The following is a 27,665-nucleotide window of genomic DNA, read 5'->3' on the forward strand; positions in this document are numbered from 1 at the left end:
AGATGTTTGTTTCAAATTTAATTGTTCACCATTATTTAAATATCTGAAAGTGTGTTCTCCAATTACAGTAGTGGAAGGTCCCGTGTCTACTTCCATTTTTACTGGTTTACCATTCACTTGTACTGTAACAAATATTGGCTCTGTCTTCGCAACTTTCATGTTAGACAATGGATAAATGCCAGAATTTGTTGTTTCAGGCTCTTCTACACTATAGATTTCACTGGGCTCCTTCTGTTGTTTGGGGGCCTGTTTAAATCTCTCTTTGCACTGTCTCATTATATGTCCACTTCTGTGACAAAAGTAACATTCTACTTTTTTAAACTGCCAATCACTAAAATACTGATTGTTTCCACATCGATTAAACTTGTTCTTTGATTTAGCTGCGAAATTATTTCTTATTTTCAGTTAGCGGGGGGCTGTTTCTCACTTCGCGCCGGAGTCTCGCTTTTTTGCGCAACTTTCGGCTGACTGTTCCTGCCCAATTTGGACTACGATGGCACCTTGCGCCCCTTGTATTGCTTGTGAATCTCTTACGGTATTTTCCATGGCTAGCGCTATTTCTAACGCCTTACAATTCAGATTCACTTAAGCCAACAATCTTCCCTGAATAGCTTCTTCTTTCACACCACACACGAAATGATATCTGAGCATGTCGTTCAGAGTCTCACCAAACTTGCAATGTTCCATTAGTTGCTTCAAATTTGCCATGTAGCTAGCAACTGTCTCATCCGGGGTTATATTCCGCGAATTGAACAGGAACTTCTGCATGGTGAATGAGGGCTTGGGTTGAAAACGTCCTTTCACGAGGTCCACCAATTCTCCGAAATTCTTCGAATCTGGGGCACTGGATGCCGTCAAACTTCAAATCAAACTGTAGGTTTTGTTCCCACAAGTACCCAAGAGGATCACTCGCCTCTTCCCTTCCCCCGTGATTTTATTCGCTTGAAAGAAGGCGGCAAGGTGTTCTATATACTGAGACTAGCTCAAAGGGATCGATTCTACCAAACTGTGGCATTTTGGGTGAGTTTATCTTCTGTTATTTTAAACAGACGTTGATACTTACAATGGCTGGGTGAGGTACAATACCAATTCCAATTTATCTTGATTTATCCTGACTTATCTTTGTCACCAGTTTGTTGCAGTGTGGCCTTGTCACCTATTTGTAACAGAGCTGATCTGCAGACAACTTTCTAAGTTGAAACATTAGGTTTATTTACAATACGGCCAGCAGCAACTACACGTGTGCATTCATCTTCATCTCCATCTCTACACTGACTGTGGAGGTAGCCCGTGCTGCCAACACATTGGTTTACACAGATCATGTGAGCTTACATCACAGGACTATTCTTAAAGCTAAAGTCCAACTTTTAACAAAACCATAATTACTATATAACTACTCATGCTGCTGCCCCTGATCATATCTGCTTAATTCGTCCCTACGGCTCCCTTACCGACACAGGATCAATGGGTTTACCCTTCACTGTCCCACACCTACAAGGTGACTTCATCCTATCACAAGGCCCAAGGCTCCAACTTTGGATTCTTCCATATTATCTCTTTCCTATCCTCTGTTTACAACCAAAAGCACTGAGTGGATGATCAATTTCATTCTCCTCCTCCTGAGGACCCAACATCACAGATGCCAGTCTTCAGCCAATTCAATTAACTCCACGTGATATCAAGAAAAGGCTGAAAGCACTGGATACTGCAAATGGAATGGGCCCTGACGCCATTCCAGCAATAGCACTCAAGGCTTATGCTCCAGAACTAGCTGCGCCCCTAGCCAAGCTGTTCCAGTATAGCTACAATACTGGCATCTACCAGCAATGTGGAAAATTTCCCAGCTATGTCCTGTCCACAAAAAGCAGGACAAATTCAACCCAGCCAATTACTGCCATATTATCCTCCTCCTGACCATCAGCAGTGATGGAATATGTCATTGACGGTACAATCATGTGGCACTTACTTAGCAATAACCTGCTCACTGATGCTCAGTTTGGGTTCTGCCAGGGCCACTCAGCTCCTGCCCTCATTACAAGCTTGGTCCAATCATGGGCAAAAGAGCTGAACTCCAGAGGTGAGGTGAGAGTGACTGCCCTTGACATCGAGGCAGCATTTGACCGAGTGTGGCAGCAAGGAGCCTTAGCAAAACTAAAGTCCATGGGAATCTGGGGGCATCTTGCCGCTGGTTGGAGCCATACCTAGCAAAAAGGAAGATGGCTCTGGTTGTTGGAGGTCAATCATCTCAGTCCCAGGACATTACTGTAGAAGTTCCTCAGGTTAATGTCCTAGGCCCAAACAACTTCAGCTGTATCATCAATGACCTTTCCTCCATATAAGGTCAGAAATGCAGATGTTTGCTGATGATTACACAATGTTCGGCATCATTTGTGATTCCTCAGATAATGAAACAGTCCATGTCCATATGCAGCAAGACCTGGACAACTTTCAGGTGCTTGGGCAGATGGGGGGTAAATAACATTCATGCCACACAAGTGTCAGGCAATGACCGTCTCCAGTAAGACAGAATCTAACCATCTTGACATTCAATGGCATTAGCATAGCTGAATCCCCCATTATCAACATCCTGGGGATTACCATTGACCAGAAGCTGAACTGGACTAGCCATATAAATACTGTGGCTACAAAAGCAGGTCAGAGACCAAGAATTCTGCAACAAGTAACTCACTTCCTGACTCCTGAAATCTGTCCACCATCTACAAGGCACAAGTCAGGAGTGTGATGGAATACTCTCTATTTGTCTGGATGAGTGCAGCTCCAATAACACTCAAGAAGCTTGACACCATCCAGGACAAAGCAACTCACTTGACTAGCACTCCATCCACCACATTAAACATTCACTCTCTCGACACTGACACACATCGGCAGCATTGTGTACCATCTACAAGATGCACTGCAGCAATTCACCAAGGCTCCTTAGAGACCAACTTCCAAACCCATGACCTCCACCATCTAGAAGGACCAGGACAGCAGATGCATGGGAACACCACCACCTACACGTTCCCCTCCAAGCCACTCACTATTCTGACCTGGAATTATATCGCCGTTCCTTCACTGCTGCTGGGTCAAAATCCTGGAACTCCCTTCCTAACAACACTGTAGGTGTTCCTACACCACATGACTGCAGCAGGTCAAGAAGACGGCACACCACCACCTTCTCAAGGGCAATAAATGCTGGCCGAGCCAGCAATGCCCACATCCCGTGAACAAATAAACAATAAAAAAAGCATGTATCTCCTAATCTCTGTGAAGTCTATCAATTCCCCATGTCCATTTGTACATAAGTTTTAGCTGCAGCTCCATTTTTGTTTCTTTCCTTGCCCCACTTAGGTCTTCTCTCCTATTTCTTCCCATTCCTATTATCCAGCTATGCCTCCTTTCATTTTTGTGTTTCTCAAGTACTTTTCTCCCACCAATCCCTACCATCAGGTCGAACAGCTGGGCTTGAATATACCTTGAATAACCCTACAGCTACCCTCTGCCCTTCAGCATTCTCCGAGGGATCCATCAAGGCACTTGCTTCAGCATTCTTAAGAGTAGCAATTTCAACCATCTTACCCTGAACACTCCCCAACTTTCTTGCCCAGCAACGCCGCTGAGGCAAGATAGGATTATTCTCTCCCCAACTCATCTTGGACTCTCCGAGCTGGTCAACAATCACCATCCCTCCACATTTCCTTCTGGAATGTCTATTCACTCATGCAGTAGCCATCCACAACCTGATTGCGGATGATAATATCGACATCCTGGCTTTGACTGAAACTTTACTCATAGGTGGTGAAGCTTTGTCCATTACTGAAGCATCCCCCTGCAATGCTTTTCACCAACATAGGAACATAGGAGCAGGATTAGACCATTCAGCCAGTTGAGCCTGCTTCGTCATTCAATTAGATCATTACTGATCATCTACCTCAATGCCACTTTCCCGCACTACCCCTATATCCCTTGATGTCATTAGTATCCAGAAATCTATCAATTTATGTCTTGAATACGCTCAATGACTGAGCTTCTACGGCCCTCTAGAGTAGAGAATTCCAAAGATTCACCACCCTCTGAGTAAAGAAGTTCCTCTTTATTTCTGTCTTAAATGGCCTGCCCCTTATTCTGAGACTGAGTTCTCTGCTTCTGGACTCACCAGCCAGGGGAACATCCTATCTAAGTCTACCCTGTCATGTATGAAATTTGTAAGTTTCAATGAGATCACTTCTCATTCTTTGAAGCTCTAGGGAATGCAGGCACAGTTTCCTGAATCTCTCCTCATAAGACAATCCCACTATCCCAGGGATTAGTCTGGTGAATCCCTGCTGCACTCCCTCTGTGGCAAGTATATCCTTTCTTAGATAAGGAGTCCAAAACTGTACACAATACTCCAAGTGGGGTCCCACCAAGGCTCTCTACAATTGCTAGCAAGACGTCTTTACTCCTGTACTCAAATCCCCTTGCAATGAAGTCCAACATACCATTTGCCTTCCTAATTGCCTGCTGCACCTGCATGTTAACTTTTAGTGACTCATGAACATGGACACCAGCTGCTATGGCCCCTTTGGACATCAACACTTCTCAACCTCTCACCATTTAAGAAATATTCTGCTTTTTTCTTTTTTCTATCAAAGTGGGTAACTTCACTTATTCACATTATATTTCATCTTCCATGTTCTTGCCCATCCACTTAGCCTTTCCAAGTCTCCTTGAAGCATTCTTGCATCCTCCTGACAACTTACATTCCCACCTAGTTCTGTGTCATCAACAAATTTGGAACTATTACATTTGGTGGCCATATCCAAATCATTTATATAGATTGTGAACAGCTGTGGCCCCAGCATTGATCCTTACAGTACCCCGCTAGTAATAGCCTGCCATCCTGAGAGTGAACCATTTATTCCTACTCTCTGTTTTCTGTCTGTTAATCAATTCTCAATCCATACCAGTATATTACCCCCAATCCCATGTGCTCTAATTTTGTTTCTTAACCTCCAGTGTGGGTCCTAATCAAAAACCTTCTAAAAATCTAAATACACCACATCCACTGGTTCTCCTTTATCTATGCTACAAGTAACATCCTCAAAAAACTCCAACAGGTTTGTCAAACATGATTTTCCTTTCATAAATCCATGTTGACTCTGCCCAATCGTATCATTATTTTCCAAGTGTCTAGATATCACATCCTTTACAGTAGATTCAAATATTTCCTTTACCACTGAGGTCAAACTAACAGGTCTGTAGTTCTCAGTTTTCTCTCTCCCTCCCTTCTTAAATAGTGGGGTTACATTTGGTATTTTCCAATCTGCAGGAACCTTTCCAGAATCCATAACATTTTGAAATGTAACCATCAATACATCCACTACCTCTACAGCCACCTCCTTCAACAATCTGGGATGTAGCACATCAGGTCCAGGGGATTTATCAACCTTCAATCCAAATAATTTTTCGAGCACTAATTTTTTTTTTACTAATACTAACTTCTTGCAGTTCCTTATTTTCACAAACCCCTTGGCTCCCTAGTATTTCTCGGAGATTTTCTGAATCTTCGTGAAGTCAGACACAAAGTAATTGTTTAATTTCTCCGCCATTTCCCTATTCTCCATTATAAATTCTCCAGTCTTTGCCTGCAATGGACCCACATTTGTCCTTGCTAATCTTTTCCTTTTCACATACCTAAAAAAGCTTTTACAGTCTGCCTTTATGTTTCTCACTGGCTTGCATTCATATTCTCCTTTCTCTTTCTTTATCAGTTTCTTGGTCTTCCTTTGCTGGATTCTAAATTGTTCCCAATCCTTGGGCTTACACGTTTTCTGCCAACCTGATAAGCCACTTCCATTGATTTAATGCATTCTTTAACTTCTTTTGTTGGCCATGGTTGATTCACCTTTCCTGTTGGATTTTTGTCTTCCAGAAATGTATATTTGCTGTAGACCATATAATGGTTCTTTAAATACAAGCAATTGCCTGTCTACTATCAATATTTTGAGTGTATTTTCCCAGTCTGCCATAGTCAACTTGCCCCTCAAACCTTCAGAATTTCCTTTGTTCAGATTTAAGACCCTAGTTTCAGAATGAACTATAACACTTTCAAAATTAATGTAAAATTCTTTCATATTATGGTTACTATTTCCTAAAGACTCCTTTACAGCAAGGTAATTAATTAGCCCTTTCTCATTACATAATACTAATCTAAAATAACCCACTCCTTAATTGGTTGATCCATTTACTGGTCCAGAAATCCATCTTGTGCACACCCCAGGAATTCATCCTCCACAGCATTAGTGCTAATTAGGTTTACCCACTCTATATGTAAATTGAAGTTACCCATTATTACTGTTTTTGCCATGTTACATGCAGCTTTTATTTCCTGATGTATACTGTGCCCAATGTTACCACTACAGTTTGGTGGCCTATAAACAACTCCCAACAATGTTTGCTGCCCCTTGCTCTTTCTTAGCTCCACCCGAACTAATTTAACACCTTGATCTTTCGATCTAAGACCCTCTCTCGCTAATGTACTGATGTCGTCCCTTATTAACAGCGTTACCCCACCTCCTGTTACTTTTTGTCTACTCTTCCTAAATGAATATTCCGTTCCCAGTCTCGGTCACCGTGTAACCATGTCTCCATAAGGGCAATTAAATCATACCGATTTGCCTCTATCTGTGCCTTCAAATCATCTACCATATTGTGAATACTATGTGCTTTCAGATACAGTGCCCTTAACTTTGTCTTCTTAACATTATTCCGCATTCTGAACCTATGTGATGCTTGCCTTTGCTTCGTCTGCCGTCTAATTTTGCTTACTATTTTTCTACTTCCTGTTCCTGTTTTGCTTCCCTCCAATTTGAGCTCCGTTTCAGGTTCCCATCCCTTTGCCAATCTCATTTAAACCTTCCCTAACAACACTAGCAAATCTCCCTGTGAGTATATTAGTCCCAGTCTTGCTAAGGTGCAAACCATCCATCTTGTACAAGTCTCACCTGCCCAAAATCGGTCCCTATGCCTCAGAAATCAGGTGCCCTCCCACCTACACTAATTCTTCACCATCGACGCACCATGACAGCAGTATGTACCATATACAAGATGCATTGCAAGAACTCACCTAGGCTCCTTAGATAGCACCTTCCACACCCACAACTGCTACCATCTAGAAGGACAAGGGCAGCAGACAGATGGGAAAACCACCACCTGCAAGTTCCCCTTCAAGCCACTCACCATCCCGACTTGAAAATATATTGCCGTTCCTTCACTGTCGCTGGGTCAAAATCCTGGAAGTCCCTCCCTAACAGTACTATGGGTGTACCTACAGCACATTTTTTTTACTCATTCAAGGGATGTGGGCTTCGCTGGCTAGGCCAGCATTCATTACCCATCCCTAGTTGCCCGTGAGGACTGCAACGGTTCAAGAAGGCATCTTACCACCACCTTCTCGAAGGCAATTAGGGACGAGCAATAAATGCTGGCCTAGCTAGCGATGCCCACACCTCGTGAATGAATTAAAAAAATTGTGTTCAATCGCTCAATTCTCCTATTCCTATGCTCACTAGTACATGACACTGGGGGTAATCCTGAGATTACTGCTTTTGAGGTCCTGCTTTTTAACTTCTTTTCTAACTCCCTAAAATCTGCTTTCAGGACCTCATCCCTCTTCCTACCTATGTCACTGGTACCAGTGTAGACCATGACCTCTGGCTACTCATCCTTCCACAGAAGAATGTCCTGCAGCCGCATTGTACCATCCTTGATCCTGGCACCAGGGAGGCAGCATGCCATCCTGGAGTCACCTCTATGGCCACAGAAACACCTGTCTGTTCCCCTAACTAATTTCCTATCAATATTGATCTTTCACTCTTCTTTCTCCCCTCCTGTGCAGCTGAACCACCCATGGTGCCTTGGACTTGGTTCTTGCTGCACTCCTCTGAGGAACCATCACCTTCACCAGTATCCTAAATGGAAAACCAGTCAGTGAGCAAGTTAGACTCAGGGAACTCCTGCACTACCTGCCTCGTTCTCTTAGACTGTCTGGCAGTCACCCATTCCCTCCCTGCCTGCATGCTCATAACCTGCTGTGTGACCACCTCCCTAAACCATGTTATCCATTCTCTGCCTCACAGATGCACCACAGTGACTCCAGCCACTGCTCATGTTCCAGAACCCAGAACTTAAGCTTCTGCAGCTGCTGACACTTTCTGCAGATGTGTTTGTCTAGGACACATGATGCCTCCATGACTTCCTACATTCCACATGATGCACATTCCACTTGGCAGCAAAACCTTTACCATCTCCCATCCCTGTGTATGGCCACCATCTTTGTTCTCTCATGTCCAAGGGGCACAGAATTGAGCATATCTGGTGCATACTTCAGCCATATTTTCTCCACCACCAACAACTGCCTTAAAGGCTCGATCCTGCCCCTTCCACCCTTAATTCTAATAGTCATCAGCCAATTTGATTCACTTCATGTGATACCAAGAAATGACTTAAGGCACTGGATACAGCAATGGCTATAGATCCTGACAACATTCCAGTTGTAGTGCTAGTGCTCCAAAACAAGCCTCACCTCTATCCAAGGTTTCCAGTACAGCTACAACATTGGCATCTACTTGGCAAAGTGAAATATTCCCCAGGTATATTTGTCCACAAAAAGCAGAACAACTGCCTCATCAGTCTACTCCCAATCATCAGCAAAGTGATGGAAAGTGCTGTCAAGTGGCACTTACCTATCAGCTTACTGATGTTCAGTTTGAATCTGTCATTACCACTCGGTTTCATACTTCATTATAGTATAGGCAAAAGAGCTGAATTCCAGAGGTGAGGAACAGTAACTCCTGTTGGCATCAAAGCAGCATTTGACAAAGTATGCCAAGAAGGAGCTTTAGTAAAATTGAAATGAATGGGAATAGGGGGAAGATTCTCTACTGACTGAAGTCATACCCAGCACAAAGATTGCAGCTGAAGGAGGTGAATCATTTCAGCTGCTTCATCAATGGCATTCCCTCCATCATAAAGTTAGAAGTGATGATGTTTGCTGAAGATTGCACAATGTTCAGTTCCATTCACAACTTCTCAGATAGTGAAGCAGTCAATGTCTACATGCAGCAAGACCTAAACAACATCCAGGCTTCATCTGATAAGCAGTAAGCGACATTCATGCCACACATGTACCAGGCAATGACCATCTGCAACAAGAAAAATTCTGACCATGTCCAGTTGACATTTTAAGGCATTATCAACAAGTTTCTCACCATTAACATCCTGGGGCTCATCAGTGACCAGAAACTTAACTCAAGCAGTCACATACATACTGCAGCTACAACAACAGGTGACATATTGGGCATTCTGCAGTGAGTGACAGAACACACTTCATTTGCCTTAACTTGAGGCTCAACAACATTTAGGGAAAAACAGCCCACTTGATGGATGCCCTATCCACCGCCTTAAATATTCACTCTCCACCATCAGCACACTATGGCTACAGAGTGTACCATCTACAGGGTGCACTGCAGTGACATGCCAATGCTTTTTTTGACAGCTCCTCCCAAACTCATAAATGCTATCACCTACAAGGACAAGGGAACACCAACACCATCAAGTTCCCCTCCAAGCTACACACATTTTTGACTTGGAAATATATTGCCATTCTTTTACCTTTGCTGTGTCAAAATCTTAGAACTGCCTACCTTACATGAGTGCCTTGCACCCTTGCAGCAGATCAGGAAGGTGGCTTCTCATAGGCAATTAGGGCTGGGCAATAAATGCCAGCCTTGCCAATGATGCCTACATCCTTGAATAAATAAAGGACAAAATATTTGCTTATTTTCAAGGGCAATAAATGCTCGCCTAGCCAGCGATGCTCACACCCATTGAACAAATACATTTTTTTAAAAAGCACCTTCATCCAGCACTCTCACAGCCCTTCAATGCCGGTATGTTGTCAGAATCTTATTTTGACATCCAGTACTGATGAGCAACAATTTACTCCAGTTAAATATTATGAACACTGAAGCCATTGTCTTTAGCCCAACCAGTAATTCTGTAATCAGGTCAGCAATTCCATCTCCCTCCTCAAAAACAACTATTCCAATGCTCCCCAGTGTAACCTCCCATCCTCCAGTCTCTGCAAATCTTAGCTTTACCAAAACTCTGCTGGCTCTATTCTATCCCACATCATGGGCTGGATTTTCATGGAGACAGGGAGGCTTTGCAGAGGTAAATAAAATGGCTGCCAGGAGCCAATTCCGTGATTCCTGACTCCATTCCCAGTGCCCCCAATTTTCACCAGTGTGGGTTAAGGGTGTGGGCTGGTGTGGGCTGTGAGCCTGCACCCCTGACCTGACCAGCTTCATAGTGGGGGGATAGGCATCTCCTGGTCCCCCTCAATCTTCATGAAATTGGGCCAGCTTTTAAAGGACATGTGGCTCATGACTCCTCAGAGGTGACATGAACCATAGTCTAGAAGAGGGAACCTTTTGACAGGTAAGTTCAAAAGGTCTTATCCATGCCCCCATGCCAAGTTATGACCCTCTACCAAATTCCCTTGGCCCCTCATACCCTCCATGCCAAGCTATGGCACTTCCATGCCCATTTACCCACTATACACTTTGTGATAAATCAATGAACCCTACAATAACAATAGAATGTGAAAAAACTTTAAAAACATTCATTCTTAACTTTCTACTTTCTTAAAAAACTCTTTTACCGTAGCCCTATAAAAGTGTCAATCACTCAGGCCCTTTAAAGTATCAAAGCCAGAAACTGCAAGCACTTGACATCTCTTTATCTTGTGTAAATAAACATTGTGCACATGACTGAACAGATCGTAGAGCAAGTGCTGTCAATCAAGCAATGTTTATCCTGAGGTGCAGTTGTTTCAATAGACCAATGGATGTCTGGGCTCTCAGCTAAGCGTCATGATGCATTCTTGACATGCAGGCTATGAGGGGCCATGGAGGTGGGTGTTGGCATGAGGTGACATGAGTTGGCATGGATGGGGCGTAGGGAATATGTGAGGGGGGTGTGAGGGGTGAGGGATAGAGGGCTATTCTTTCTTTTGCTGTCATTATTACATCTGGGACAAAGTCCCAGAGCACCGAGTCAGGCTTTTTAAACAGCCCACCTCAGCACTTGGCACCCCTGTAGCTGCCTCCAAACACTTTCCAGGGGCAGTGTGCCTGACTCCAGTTCACAACCTGTCCCCCAGAATGAAAATCACACATTTACAGACAGGCCGAGCTGGGAAATTTCCCATCTGCTGCTACCAACCTCTAGAATGAAAATCCAGCCCCATGTTTCACTTATCCATCATCTCTGCCTTCTCGTATCTAAAATAATAACAGCAACTTATATTTATATCGTGCCTTTAATATAGCAAAAGACACCAAGGTGCTTCACAGGAGCATTATGAAAAACAAAATTTGACACCAAGTCATATAAGGAGATATTAGGACAGGTGACAGAAAGCTTGGTCAAAGAGGTAGGTTTTAAAGCTCGTCTTCGGGGAGCAGAGAGAGGTAGGGAGCCAGCGAAGTTTATGGAAGGAATTCCAGGGCTTAGGACTGAGGCAGCTGAAGGCATGGCCACCAATGGTGCAGCCATTAAAATCAGGGTTGTAGAAGAGGCCAGAACTGGAGCAGCACAGAGGTCTCAAAGAGTTTTATGGGTGGAGGAGGTTACAAACATAGGAAGGGGCAAGGTCATGGAGAAATTTTTAAACAAGGGTGGGAATTTTAAAATTAAAGACATTGCTGGATAGTGGTGATGGTTGAATCGGATTCCACGAGAGTTAGGATTTGCAGCAGAGTTTTGGATGAGTTCAAGTTTACAGAGGGTAGAATGTGAGAGGCCAGATAGAAAAGCATTAGAATAGTCAAGTCTAGAGGGAACAAAGGCATAGATGAGGATTTCAGCAGCTGAAATGCTGAGGCAGGGTTGAAGTTACAGGGGTGGAGGTAGACAATCTTTGATGATGACACAGATATGTGGTCTGAAGCTGATCACAGGGTCAAATATGACACAATGGTTGTGAATGGTCTGATTCAGCTTTAGACGGTTGGCAGGGAGAGGAATGGAGTTGGTGGCTAGGGAACAGAGTTTGTGGCAGTGACCGCAGGCAATTGGTTCAGTCTTCGAATATATAATTGGAGGAAATTTCTAGTCATCCAGTACTAGATGTCGAACAAGGACCTGACAATTTAGAGACAGTGAGGGGGTCAAGGGAGGTGTGGGTGAGGTGGGGCTGGGTGCTGTTGGCATACATGCGAAACCTGACATTATGCTGTCAGATGATGTCACAGAGACAGATGGGAAATGGGGGGGACCAAGGATAGGTGCAGGAGTGATAAGAGAATTGCAGGTAATTCTCTGGCTATGATTAGATCGTTAAGAATCAAATCAGTACAGTCCCACCTAGTTGGATGAAGGAGGAGAGGTGTTGGAGGTGAGTGGTGTGATCAACCGTGTCAAAGGTTGCAGAGGTAAGATAATTTACCATAGTCACCGATACATTGGATCCATTTTGATCTTGGTACTTACCGTGCCAGAGGTGGTAATCTGGCTGGAGGGATATGAACATGTGAGTTCCAAGCAAGATAAGCACGAATTTGTGAGGCAATGGCTCATTCTAGGACTTCAGAGAGGAAAGGGATATGAGGCAATAACTCACAAGGACAGTAGGAGTCAAGGATTATTTTTTGACGAGAGTGGTGATGATTGGAAGTTTGACCATGAGGGGACAGCACATGCAGAGAGGGAACTGTTAATAATATCAGCTAATATGCGGGGCCAGGAAGGAAGTTGGCTGGTGAGCAGTATGATGGGAGAAGCAGCTGAACGGATGGTGTCAATCTTAGTTCCTTTACAGCTATCCGAAGTTTCCTTACGCCCTGTAGTAATCAGAAGAGTCAACCTATAATGGCTTTATCCGTTAATTTCTTTGACTTTGGAGGAAAAGCGATCAGGTCAATAAGTTTCTGTTTTCTCTTTTGGAACACTCATTGAATTTTAAATGCTTGTGTCTGAGGATGTCTCCTCTTTGTCTGGCTGAAGGGGTTCCATCCTGAGTACACAAGGAGAAAGTCAAATGGAAACAACCTTTAAGCTCAGTCCACAAAATATGACCTTCAAAACAGTTTTTTGTAAAAACTTGTAATGTCATAATTGTGCACTGTAATAATATCTCAGTGAAAAATTTGGTGTGATACTTAAGTGGGCAGTGGATAATGAAGATTTTAAATTAGAAGTAAGAGGGGTGAAACAAGGTGAAATGATCAAAGGAGGAGAAGATGCCAAAGTATTAAAGCAATAGATCAAATTGTGATCTGGTGATTAGATCCATACGGTACCCAAGGCTGCTTTAGCTGGAGAAGTGGTGGAAGATATAGACAGGTGTGCAAGCTTCATTAATTGGCAACGTGGCTCATTATTCAGCTCAGCTACCATCAAGGCTATAATGTTGATGCCTCATTATCAACAATCATGAAACCCCCAGATTGTCTGGTTCACTTTGTTTCCAATTTCCACCCTTCTCTACCTTCCTCTGGTCCATCTCTGACTATTCCCTTTCCTTCCTTGACTTCTCTGTCTCATAAGAGCATACGAGTTAGAAGCAGGAGTAGGCCATTCGGCTCCTCAAGCCTGCTCTGCCATTCAAGAAGATCATGGCTGATCTGAATGTAACCTCAACCCCACATTCCTGCTTATCCCAGATAACCCTGTCACCTCCACCTCCTTGTTAATCAAGAATCTATCTAGCTCTGCCTTAAAAATATTCAAAGACTCTGCTTCCACCACCTTTTGAGGAAGAGAGTTCCAAAAACTCTCAACCCTCTGAGAGAAAAAAATTTCTCCTCATCTCTGCCTTAAATGAGTGACCCCTTATTTTTAAATGGTGACCCCTAGTTCTAGATTCTCCCACAAGAGGAAATGTCCTCTCCACATCTATCCTGTCAAGACCCCTCAGGATCTTAAAGGTTTCAATTAAGTCAACTCTTGCTATTCCAAATTGAATGGATAAAAGCCTAACCTGTCCAGCCTTTCCTCGTAAGACAGCCTGCCCATTCTATTAGTCTACTAAACCTTCTCTAGTAATGCATTTACATCTTTCTTTAAATAAGGAGAACAATATTGTACACAGTATTCCAGATGTAGTCTCACCCCCTTGTTAATCAAGGATCTATCTAGCTCTGTCTTAAAAATATTCAAACACTCTGCTTCCACCGCCTTTTGAGGAAGAGAGTTCCAAAGACTCAACCCTCAGAGAAAAAGTTTCTCCTCATCTCGGTCTTAAATGAGCAATGCCTTATTTTTAAACACTGACCCCTAGTTCTAGATTCTCCCACAAGAGGAAACATCCTCTCCACATTCACCCTGTCAAGACCCCTCAAGATCTTAAAGGTTTCAATTAAGTTGCCTCTTACTCTTCCAAATTCCAGTGGAAACAAGCCTAACCTGCCCAGCATTTCCTTGTAAGACAACTCACCCATTCCTGGTATTAATCTAGTAAACCTTATCTGAACTGCGTCTAACGCATTTACATCTTTCTTTAGATAAGGAGACCAGTGCTGTACACGATACTCCAGATGTGGTCTCACCACTGCCCTGTACAACTGAAGCATAACCTCCCTACTTTGGTAATCAATTCCCCTTACAATAAATGATAATATTCTATTAGCTTCCCTAATTACCTGCTGTATCTGCATACTAACCTTTTGTGATTCATGCACGAGGACACCCAGATCCCTCTGAATTTCAGCGTTCTGCATTCTCTCACCATTTAGATAATAAGCTTTTTTATTCTTCCTGCCAAAATAACGAGTTCACATTTGCCCACATTATATTCCATTTGCCAGATCTCTGCACACTCACTTAGCCATTTTGTGTCACTTTGTAGCCTCCTAACATTCTCTTCACAATTTACTTTCCAACCTTTCTTTCTGTCATCAGCAAATTTAGCAACCATTCCTTCGGTCCCTTCATCTAAGTCATTTATATAAATTGTAAAAAGTTGAGGCCCCAGCACTGATCCTTGTGGCACAATACTCATCACATCTTGCCAACCAGAAAAGACCCATTTCTGCCAACTCTCTGTTTCCTGTTAGCTAGCCAATCTTCTATCCATGCCAATATGTTACCCCTACACCAAATCTTTTATTTTCTGCAATAACCTCTAATGTGACACTTTATCAAATGCCTTCTGGAAATCTAAGTACATCCACCGGTTCCCCTCTATTCACAGCACCTGTGACTCCTTCAAAGAACTCCAATAAATTAATTAAACAGGATTTCCTTTTTACAGAACCATATTGACTCTGCCTGATTGCCTTGAATTTTTCTAAGTGCCCTGCTATAACATCATTAATAATAGTCTCCATTTCTGGGAATGGGTTATCAACTAATATTCACTACAAGTGCATGGGCTCCCACAGCAACCTTGACTACATTTTCTCATATACCACTTCCTGTAAGGATTCTACTCCATTCTCGCAGTTTGTCTCCATTGCACCTGTTCAGACAGTGCAACCTTTCATATTCGTGCTTCTGATATGTCTTCCTTTTTCCTCAGCTGATGATTCCCCCCACCTGCCTCAGCATGGTCGACAGGGCCCTCCACTGTGTCTGATCTATTTCACACACTTCTGCTCTCACCCTCACCAGGGTTCCCCTTGTCCTCACCTTCCACCCCACCAGCCTTCGTATTCAACAGATCATCCTCCATTTCCGCCACCTCCTGCATGATGCCATCACCAAACACATTTTCCCCTGCCCTCCCTCTTCAACATTTTAAAAGGCTCATTCCCTCCACGACACCCTGGTCCACTCCTCAGTTACCCCCAACAGCCCCTCCCTTTCCTACGACATCTTTCCATGCAAGATGCAAAACTTGTTCTTTACCTCTTCCCTTCTCACCATCCATGGCTCCAAACACACCTTCCAAGTGAAACAGCAATTTGCTTGTATTTCTTTCAGTTTAGTGTACTGTATTTACTGCTCACAATGTGGTTTCCTCTATAATGGGGAGAGCAAGTGCTATAAACTCAGCATCCATGAAGCACTATAAACTATCAGCAGCAGCTAGAATTGTATTCAACTCAATCTGGAACCTCATTTAACATTACCATCAAGCCAGGGGACAATACCTGGTTCAATTAAGAGTGCAGGACAAATGCCACAAGCATTACCAGGCATACCTAAAAATAAGGCGCCAACCTGGTGAACCTACAACACAGGACTATATGCATGCTAAAACGCAGAAGCAACATGTGATAGACAGAGCTAAGTGATCCCACAACCAGCAGATCAGATAAAGCTCTGCAGTCCTGCCACATCTAGTCACGAATCATGGTGAGCAATTAAACAACCCATCGGAGGAGTAAGTTTCAAAAACACTCCCATCCTCAATGATGGCGGAACCAGCATATCAGTGTAAAATACAAGGCTGAAGCATTTGCAACCATATTTAGCCAGAAGTGCCAAGTGGATGATCCACCTCAGCCTCCACCTGAGATCCCCACCATCGTAGCTGCCAATCTTCAGCCAATTCTATTTGCTCAACATGATTTCAATGGCTGAAAGTACTGCAAAGGCTATGGGCCCTGACAAATCCTGGCAGTAAGGTTGAAGACTTGTGTTCCAGAATTAGCCATGTCCCTAGCAAAGCTTTTCCAATACAAAAACAACACTGGCATCTACCCAACGTGGAAAATTGCCCAGGTATGTCCTTTTCCACAAAAAACTGGACAAAACCAATCTAGTCAATTCCCACACCATCAGACTCCTCTCAATCATCAGCAAAGTGATGGAAGGGGTCATCAATAGTGCTATCAAGTGACACTTACTCAGCAATAAAAGAGCTGGGCTCAGCACTGGAGGGGCAACCAAAATGTCCGTGCAAATAGATAATAGAGCGCCAACACCTCCGATTTAAAATTCTCATCCTCATGTTTAAATCCATCATGGCCTGGCCCCTTCCCCATCTCTGAAACTTCCTTGTGTCCCTTTTAACCTTTCCATTCTTTTGACTGGCCTCTTGTGCCCTTTCCCTTTGTGCCACCAGTGTCAACCTGGGCCTAGGGCCTGTGTTCTGGAGTTTGAGGAAGCTGTTAGAGACTTTGCTGCCATTGGTAGGGTCAAAGGAGGGTGTTGAAGAGGCCAGAGTCAGAGAGATAAAGAGTTTGAGGAAGGGTGGGTTGTAAGGCTGTTACATTGAAAAAGCAGAATTTAACCTAAAGATAAGAATTTGAAATTTGATTTATTGGGGAACCAGAGTCCATGTCGGTCATCTCAGACAGGATATGGGCCATAGATTTTGGATAAGCTGAATATAACAAAGAATGGAGAATGGGAAGCAGTCTACAGAATATTGGCCCAGTCAGGTTGGGAGCTACGGATGAGAGATTCAGTGGCAGATGGGCTGAAGCAGAGATGGACTGGGTGATGTTATTCAGTTGGAAGTAAGTAGCTTTTACAATGGAGAGGCTATGGGCTTTGAAGCTGAGTAAAGTCCACTAGGATGCTGAGATAGATAATCTAACTGTATTTCACTCTAGTTTGTGGAACCTTGCAAATTAGCTGCCATGTTTCCTATAGTACAACAATTATTTCATAGGTTGTAACTTGCTTTTGAACATCCTAAAGTCATAAAAAAACTCTATGTAAACTGAAGTTCATTCTTTCTTTCTGAAGTTACAGACAGTCTGACTCAGCCCGAGACAATTGCCAGGAAAAGGAGCGATGATGTAGAGCTGAGGCGAGGGCTAAGGATGATGACTTTCAGTTTCTCATTATCCAGCTGGAGGAAATTGTTAACTGCCCTATTGGGCCAATGTTAAATAGAACCCTAACAGGGAAGTAATGACAGTAGGAGGACAGAAGGAAGAGGGGGAAATTTTGTTAGGAAGAAAATAAATAATTTTTTTTCGGATAATGTTTTACATGACTTTCAACCAAGTTGTAGTTGGGCCCAATGTTTCTAACTTTAAAGTTGGACTACTTGGGACCAGGGAGCAGGAAAGGGGAGCAAAAAAGACCACTTCAAAAAGTAACCATTGTTATCATGGAATAACATTAAAATATTGAAACTGGGTATCAGGCAATAAAGTTGCTCGATACATTTGTGTATATTTCTGAAACTCTGATTTTTCTAGGTACTGATACATGACAGTTTTTTTTTAAAGGCAGAAATGAGGATATTGCATTAAATCGTTATGTTGTTGGCTTCTGATGATTATATAGAGGTACATCCCCAGAACATTTGAAACAGGCAAGAAATTATGGCATGTCCAGTCCATTGTTACATGCCGAGCAATCTAATGGGCTTAATATTTGTTTCAACAACAATATGTAGTTTCAAAATAGAAGCACTTATGATACTTGATCTTTCATCTCTCTGATTTAGCTTCAGATCCAGCCTAGCCCAAGCTAAAGGGATAGAAGTCTTTTCTATTCGGGTCCTAGGTGAGTTTAAGAAATCCTAATCCATTTCCAAGTGTAGATGCATAAGACAGTTGAAGATTAACACAAGCCAGTAGTATAGATATTGAGAGCTTTAGTCAACCTAACAGTTGCCATTACAATGTTCTAGTTACTGACAGGCTAAACAAATCTCCAAATCAATATACAGATCTAATGGCACTAGTTTGCTCAGTTTGAATTTGCATCTGGCGGATCTTTTACTAAGAATTCTCCTCAGGAGTTTCCTTATGTTACAAAAGATATGGCCTCCTCCTCCTTCTGGGGTCTTCTGTCTCTGGCAGGAGCTACCACATACATCAAAAAACATCCCTTTTTTGTCAGGATGTGACTGTGAACCAAAGGAACTTATTCTTTTTTTATATGGCTCTTGTATTATTGAGACCAGCTGAAAGTTGATGTAATTAAGGCCAGATCTTAGCAATGAGCAATGAACATTCAAGGAAAGATACCTCATGCTGTGGCATTAACAAGCATCTCCTAAAGTAATTATTAACCTAATATTGGGTAATAACAAGTTACCACTGGTAAAAAGAATTGAAAAGGAGAAAGTTTGCCACTGTGCTATCTTTGTTACAAGTGCTAAAAGTGCCAGCAATGGGCTGATCAATAGGATTATGCGCATATTTATGCCAAAAGTTTCAATACAAAAATTGAGCTATTTACCTCCAGAAATGGCTCTTGTATCCATTTCTTGATAAAGCTTGTGTTGTTGAATTTCAACCGGAACAGGATCAAACAAACAATCAAGTAAAGCCTGTTTGCAGTTTTAAAATCCAGTCTCTTTTTTAATTTCAGGAGACAGTAAAAACAATAAGAATTTAGTAAAAATTGCTTTGAAGATGCAATGCCATGCAGTTTTTAAGAGTAAACATTTGTAACATAAAAAGAGGACGTGAAATGTTATAATGTTTGTTTTCCTTCACAATAAAATTTGAACTTAATTAGTTACCATAGAGCGTGGCATATAAGTCGACCCAGCGTATAAGACAAGCCCTGTTTTTGGACTGCAAAATGCATGATTAGGCTTATACTCAGCACATAAGTTGACCCTTCATTTTTCATATAATAAATGCATGTTTAGGACTATACTCGCATTATGCCAGCCTCAAGTTTTCAGCCCAGAAATGCACGTTTAGGGTTATACGCGCCTTATAAGTTGGCACCTAGGGTACGGGCTGTGTTGCCATGAAGATGCACGACAGTTTAAGAAACGCCCAAACAAAGCAGACTGCGCATGTCGATTGACAAACAGAATTTTTTCATATTTCAAAATGGCGACCACCTATATGCAGTTCACATTTTATACTCAGCATATAAGTTGACCCCTATTTTTGGAAGGATTTTTCAAAGCTTCAAAGGTTGATTTATATGCTACGATCTATGGTATTGTTTTGATCAATCTGAACCAGGATAAACTAAACATGCCAGAGCCACATGTCGAAGCTGGTGAGGTCACATTCAAGGGGAACAAAAAAATCAGGACCTGTACAAGCAAATTGAAATTTTAATCTCTATGTCAAGGTATACATTAATTTATCTCTGATGGGCTGTCATATACTGATGGCTCTCTTTGGCATTAATTCACCATTCCCAAAATCTCTGCCGTTTTTGTTCAAAGAGACCATTTACCTCAAAAATAGAAAGTAAACAGAAAAATAGGGAGAAGGAGCAGAAATGTGTAGGTTTCTCCACAATCCATTTCAAACTTTTACATGACAAACTTAGTATAGTAGTAGATGTGCATCTGTGTAGAACTGGGCTTCAACGTACAATATTGTCATTATGGTGGTCTTTTTACAAGATCGTTGTGTTTGTTGCTTTACTTAGCAACCATGTTCCAACTTGATCTGTGATCTTCTCGGCCAGGAACCTCTGAAGTGAATACATTCAGAACTCTGCTCCCTCTGCTGGATTGATACATAATTACATTGCATAGCCTCTTTTCATGCAATTGCTCAATGATAATAAGACCATAAGACATAGGAGCATAAATTAGGCCATTCGGCCCATCGAGTCTGCTCCACCATTCAATCATGGCTGATAAGTTTCTCAACCCCATTCTCCCGCCTTCTCTGTCATGCATGATAATATCCTTCAGCGATGCAAGAATTATCCTAATCTTCATGTAATGGATTCCAGCAAATTGGAAAAGTATCTACATTTTTCTCAGTCTACGTTGCCCATCCTATCTAGCTCAAGCTCAAAGTAATATTTATTTTCACCATTCTTGGAACCACTTCTCCTGGTCACATCAGGGTTTCATATTGTGCTTCATTCCTACATGTTATAGTGTAGCAATTGATCTCCCGCAGCATTGCTCATAAAGAAAAAAGCTGTCTCCCTTTCTTCATATACCTGTTTCTTTGCTTTATACCAACTCTCTTTTTTGAGGTCACTCTCTCTATAATTGTGTTTTTCCTTGCTCTCTATACTTGGTTTCATAATGGTGTGGCCATTCCGGTGCCTACCTTTCAGTTGGTATCTAACTGCTTTCTCACTCTCTTTCCCTCTGAAAGTTCCATTGCTTATGTATGAACAAACCATTGAAAAATAGCAAGGAGCACCAAGCTCTCACGGGTGCATAAGTAGTAGGGAAAATATCATGATCAAAGGCCTAGTCGCAGGTTCAGCGCTCCAAGGGTTGAATCAAAGATAAATTCAAGGCCCTAAATGAGAAGGGGCTTGTGGAGTAAAGTTGTTTGGTACATTGAAGATAAGATGGGTAAGCCATTCATTTTCAGAATTGTTTAGCCTTCTGCATTTATCATCAATAAATTCTAATTTTCAGAATATATAGTGAAGCATACGATGAATCAATATGGTCATCCAAGATTTGAAAAAAAAAATCAGGAATGCGATTAAGAATTTCTTTAAGGAATATAGTGATGCTTTTGAGTGCTTGGTTGCTCTTTTATTGATTCGGAATTTGAACAAAAAAGCATGTTTTTTCTTATATGGGCATGCAGGTACTTTCCCATGTATGACATACACAAGCCAAAAACACTTTTTAATTACATAGAATTATGCTTGTAGTTGGTGTGTATGCTCACAATTTTCCACCAACATTTTGTCTCCTTCCTTAACCTCTAACATTTGAACACTCTTCCTTCAATCAGCATACATTTCAATTCTCCTTTAGCATCCTGTTATGAGGCTGTTTAGCCTGAATCTTGCAGTCCCAAAAGCAGCAGACACTGAGATATTCACCACCACTGAGGGCCATAATAACAGAATTGCAACTTCTGAGAAGCTGACTTACCCTCAAAACCAGAAGTTGATTCTGGTCGGGGGCGGGGGGCCAAAGCTGATGGTCCTGCTGGGATCTATCAGTCTATAAACTTGGGTTGATTGCACTGTACTTACACCGGTATTTGTGCTAATTTATTTAGGGTTTATTCCAACAGATGTACAGCCTGTTCAGGAGCACAGCCTTTTCAATCAGCAGGAGCAGCGAAACACTCCCACACTCCCAGCACCCCAACTCCCCTCCCCGCAACCACCACCACCCGGTTCTTCAGTCCCAGCTGATTTGGCTGACTTTACCTTTGATTGTCTTGTACCTTGGCTCTGATAATTGTTTTTTCAGTCAATGGAATGCCAGAAATTGAAGGTAGATATGACCACGAGAAGAGCCAAGATGTTGTGTAGGGGGGCATGGGGTGGGGGGTGAGTGCCAGGAAGGGAGGGTGGACTAGAATGAAAAGTACATTAAAGAAAATATTTAAGCTGATTAAAAACACTGACCTGTCATTGAGCAGAAGGCTGACGTCAAAGGGGACATGGCTTTGCTGGAATTGCACTTCACCACGAGGCCTTGGCACTCACCATGCCGATGGATCCAAGCTGCAGCCAGGAAAGCAAGTTCCCGCTGTAGCTTACAAAAAAGGTAAAAACATATTTTAAAATGAGGTCAGCAGCATATGCCTTCACTTCACTGCTGACCACAAGATCCGGGCCATTGTCTTTCTTTTAAATTAGATGACTCTTAGTTATGCTCATATGTGATGAAATTACTCTTTTGTTGATTGAAAAAGCCTGCAACTTCAATTTTGAGAGGAGCAGGATGGTTGATTCCCATGAATTTTTGCAACCCATGTTTTCATTATTCTCTGCCTACTTGGGCTGAATGACCTATCTTTGTAAAGTGCCTTTATGAGTATTTATTTTTTTCCATCACTTTTAAGCTAATTTGGTGCTACCTTTGTGCGATTAAATTTAAGGTTTTGTGAGAAATTATGTGAATTCTGCACAGTTAAATGATGGGCCATGGTGAACATTAATTCTGGAATCCCACAAACTGAATATTCTGTCCAGTATGGTACTGACCAGATGTCAATTGTACAATTTTAACTTCCTGAAATCTGGAATTGCTCAGCGCTTGCAAGCAGATAATTGCCAGATGGAAAAGGTCCATAGGAACCAGTGCTTACTTTATGCATGGGTATTTTGGAGGTTCATACATCGCAAGTGACTTTTGCTAATTTTCTTAACTTTGTTATCATGCAAACCATACAAGATTTCAGTTTCCTTAGGTTTCCAACTGATGTCAGGGAGTCACACTATACCACATTATAACCTGCTCCTCATGATTCCTAGGTCGCCGCTAAGTGTGATACTCGCTGTGCAATGTCACAAAATCTCAGGTATGACATCTCTGAAAATATCAATCACGACACAAGTATTTCTTCTTAAGTTCGACTGTGATTTATGTGCCCCTTATCTGTAAGGACATTACATGACTGCTTATAGCACAGGATCTTTCATATTTTTTTCTGTTATTCGCACCTACTTTCGACAGATCTTTTGTTTCTTTTACTGTCCCATTATCACTCACTTGTACGTTGCACCACAAATTCTTTTGTCATTTAATTTCTCCTGCCTCTCCATGTATTCCTCCTCAGAGGCCTTCCATTTTTGTTCTTTTTCCCACCCCTCCCCCTTTCACTTGCTGAAAACCTATTATATCTCTAACTTTCCCCAGTTTTGATGAAAAGACATCAATGTCCTTTGAAATGTTAACTCTGTTTCTCTCTCCATAGATGCTGCCAGACCTGCTGAGCATTTCCAGCATTTTCAGATTTCCCACAGTATTTTGCTTCTGTATTAATGTTCAATTCACTGCCACTTCTTTACAGGAATGCCCACTTTGAAGAAGCTCTGCACTTCTCTCTGATAGGATTTCCGTTTGTTTCTTTGATCTTATTCACCTTCATTACTTTCCATGTTCCTTCCCGTGTTTGATCAGGTATCTACCAAAACTCGCTTTTACTACCACATCTGCTTCCTCAACAGCTGTCTCTGACTCTGACTTATTCCACATGGATTCCAAATGAATTTCACCCTTCATGTTTCGTATCATTTTCCAAGATATTCAGCATTTCTCAAACCACTGTTCTTGTGCATCCTGGGATCTATACTCAATGCCATGTGTAGTTACATGCATGTTCTCAATGGCTCTCTTTAGCAGCACCAACATGAGCAGATTGGTTGACCACTTTGGGATCCACAAACTTGACTCCAAGCTTCTGATCAGTTGTATTTTTAATTCCGTACCTTGTCCTCACACTGACCTTTCTATCCTCAGCCTCTGCAGTGTTCCAATGAAGCTCAATGAAAGTTCGAGGGATATCACCTCATCTTTCAAACAGACATTTTAAGCCTTCAAGCCTCAACAATGAGTTCAATAATTTCAGATCATAATCTCTGCGTCCATTTTGTTTTCCTTTTCCTGCTGTTTTGATTTTTCTCAATTTTTTTCTTCTTTTGCAGCGTGGATGTTCATAACTCTGACATTCTTACCTTCTCTAGACACATATTTTCTTTCTTTACGTGTCTTATTATCATTCCCCTTGGCCTTGCACTATGAACCCTTTTGCCATTTAACTTCTCCTACCTTCTACGATATCAAAGATCTTCCCTTTTGTTCTTTTTCTCACCCTCACCCCTTCACTTGCTTAAAATACATGGAGCAGAATCTTCTGTTCGGCGTGCCTCAGTGAGATGTCTGCTCTCTTTCGCCCCGACTCTCCCTCCTCTCCCCGCCTGCAAAAGTAGCGCTGAGCGCTTCCGGGTGCGCGTCACACTGGGTGGGCATGCTCCCGACCGGCCCGCGTGACGGGGAGGAAATTCTCCTCATTAAATCTTCAGCTTTTCCCAGTAGCCTGAACATTAACTCTTGTTATCTCTCCACAGAGGCTGTCAGACCTGATGATCTCCATAATCATAGGAGTTAGCATGGACACAAAACTATATGGTTTACTCAACATTGAAGTATGCTGTAAATGAATACCTCAATTGTAATATTTTGTCTCTTTGCCTTTTAACTAAAATTTAACAACTTTCCTGATTAACTCTTCAAGTGATTTCTCAATTATAGTGAAGTTATAGGTGAAGTTCAAACTGAACATGACCATTCCCAGTAGGTTCCCCTCCTCTGCAGCATTTTTCACTTTTGTCTTTTGCATAGCTTCCGTTCTTTGAGTTTGCTGGTATACCATCTTCAAAAAATATCAAACTAAAAAGAGTCAGGTTTATTCTTACTAAATGGACACTTCCCATAAATAAATGACAGCATTCTTGCTGTTTTTCTCTATTAACATCTTTAATTGTGCATCACGTTCCAATTTGCTAAGTACGTCAACCAAATGATGACTGACACCTTCAAATAGTTGGAATGCCTTTTATTATTTTGTCAGTTAACAACTTATATTTACATAGCACACTTAATGTAATGAAATGTCACAAGTCGCTTTACAGGATCATTATAAAAGAAAGTATGGCACTGAGCCACATTAGGAGATGTTGGAAAAGTTTGATCAAAGGAGTAGGTTTTAAGGAGTGTCTTAAAGGAGGAAAGTGAGGTAAAGAGGAGGAGATGTAGGAGGGAATGCCAGAGCATGGGGCCTAGGCAACTGAAGGCATGGCCACCGATGGTGGAGCACTACAGTATATACTCATGTAAAAGTCAATCTTGTGTAAATGTTGACCCAGCTTTTGGCCTAAAAAATCATAATTTTTCATATACTTTTATAAAAATTGACCCTAGTTTTTCAGTGATCAAACTGCATTTTGATTATTAATTACTTACAGCTAATTACTATAGTTTAACTTAAAGGCATGTGCAGCAACCTTAACATTTTCCCTCTGCCAATTCTAGTGGCAATCTCCCAGCCAATCAGCAAGACTAATGTGTATCATATGATCTATAATGATGCCTTTGAGAAAGAATAACAAGCACACAGCTCAATTAACCAGCCTCAACAAAATAGTCATATTATCACCCATGGAGCCATCCCACTCTACACCATCAGAGAAGTGAAGGAAGATGGCATTTCAGAATTCGAGAGCGGTGCCAGGTCGTGCGTAGGATCCATGAAAAGGCATGATGTAGTACTCCATTGGAATGCCACTTGAACTTGACAATAAAAATCATGAAATTCCACATTTTATCATTCAGCACCAAGAGAATAATGCATATTGATTGGCCTTCATTGGAAATATGGATGAAATACTGATGAACTTCGACATTCCAACAAACCAGACCATTACAAAGACTGGTTCAGAAACCATCCTTGCAGAGAAGACTGACCATGAGAAGAAGCAGTTCACAGTGGTTCTATCTTGTATGGCGGATGGCACAAACTTAAAGCTAATGGTGATATTCAAGCACAAAGCTCTCTCCAAAAGAACTTTCACAATGGCATTGTCGTCCATTTTCATGAGAAAGACTGGATGGATGAAGGGGTCTGCAATAAATTGATCAAAGAAGTGGAATTTGAGACCAGAAGGACTACAAAGAAAAAAGTTTGCTCATCAAGGATATGTTCAAATCCCACCTTGTCGATGATGTAATCCGTGATATGAGATCAGCCAACGCTGATGTAGCAGTTATTCCCAGCGGTCTTACAAGTGTTGTTTAGCCTTGGATGTGTGTATAAATCAGCGTCCCAAGGACAGTATCTGTAGAACAATTGGATGTTGGAAGGTGAAAAAACATTCACGAAAGGCAGAAATATGCAGCACCCTCTTGAGCAACATTGTGACAATGGGTCTTACATGTGTGGAATGAACTTATCCCAATATTGTCCAAATATCATTTCTAAAATGTGAGCCTGAATTTTACCCTCTCCGTGCACGCGTGATCGGCGGGCCTGGAAGCGGATGAGAGATCTGCTGCTGCTCGCAATCAGATGCTGAACCCGATTTCATGCTGGCTGGCCAAGTAACGGCTGGCCAGCATGAAACGTGTGCTGCCACTGGCTCAGCATTGCCGGCAGGTGCGGGAGCATAGCAGGCACTGGGTGCAATGCGGTTCCAGAGGGGAGATTTAAAAGTCCACAGGAAGCTCCCTGAAGCATGCCAAGAGGTGTTCAGGAGCCTTAGGGAACTGTCTAACATTGCCTGGAAGTAGTAACAAATTTCATGATTTATGTCCTCAGGACCCACAGCCCATGCCAGGTGGGAGGGCAATGCTGGTAGGCACTCTGCCCCCTGCTTCTCAGATGATTGCCTGTTCTGCTGGAGGCAGTGAGTGTCTGGCAGGAGATATTAATCCTGTGGGATGGTAAGAGGAGGCCACCTCATCAAACAAAGAATACATGGACTGAGGTGGCTGCCCAGGTGAGCGGGCATGATATTGTGTTCCACACTTGGATCCAGTGCCATAAAAGGTTCTGCACTCTGCATGGCTGAGTATGGAGTTGGCATGGAGCTGTGTACAGTTCTCTTAGAGGGTGCCCAGACTTCGCAGTGCTCACGGGTGTGAAATGCAGAGTACCAAATGGTACATATCCCTGTGCCATCAAAGGCTGGGAAATGTGCCTGCTTGGCTTGGATGTGTGCAAGGGTGAGTTTGCCAATTTGATGACACCTTAACCTGGGTCTCCTGGATGAGGGGGCGTGAGGCTGGTATGGTGTGACAGGTAGAGGGTGGACTAATGAAAACACTTTTGTCTGTACAGGAGAAGAGAAGCCATAATGCACAGGAGCATGCAGAAACGGGTGGTGGGATGCCCAACCTCCTGATCCTGTCGAAGTTTGAGGTGGAAGCCCTTGATTTGGGTTGTGAGCATGGAGCAAAAGTCCACATATCGTGGACAGGCAGGGGTCTCGGAGCAAAGTAAGGGTCCAATGCACTGGGAAGAGACTGGGGAAGTGTCTAAGAGATGTAGGGTAGTGGCATTTCGAATGGG

General features: G+C 42.4%; 1 protein-coding gene and 1 long non-coding RNA gene across 8 annotated transcripts in view; both read right to left on the minus strand.

Annotated features, from left to right (window-relative positions):
* slc25a21 (solute carrier family 25 member 21) overlaps positions 1-27,665 on the minus strand; it is a 788,318-nt gene that overhangs the window by 620,743 nt on the left and 139,910 nt on the right. The window contains exon 2 of one of the 7 annotated variants that reach the window (XM_078562806.1): positions 22,219-22,342. The exons of 5 other annotated variants lie outside the window; for them this stretch is intronic. In XM_078562806.1, coding sequence (XP_078418932.1) covers positions 22,219-22,255 — 37 coding nt within the window. In that variant the 5' untranslated portion in view covers positions 22,256-22,342. Of the gene's footprint in view, positions 1-22,218; positions 22,349-27,665 lie in introns of all 7 variants that reach the window. One more of the 7 variants, XM_078562805.1, reaches the window with a different exon arrangement.
* On the minus strand, positions 25,140-26,584 carry LOC144693211 (uncharacterized). Its single transcript, XR_013579492.1, has 2 exons — positions 26,310-26,584; positions 25,140-26,219 (listed from the first exon to the last, which is right to left on the minus strand). It is a non-coding gene; the product is annotated as an uncharacterized LOC144693211 (long non-coding RNA).

This window comes from Cetorhinus maximus, chromosome 18, assembly GCF_964194155.1.
Source record: "Cetorhinus maximus chromosome 18, sCetMax3.hap1.1, whole genome shotgun sequence".
Lineage (NCBI taxonomy): Eukaryota > Metazoa > Chordata > Chondrichthyes > Lamniformes > Cetorhinidae > Cetorhinus > Cetorhinus maximus.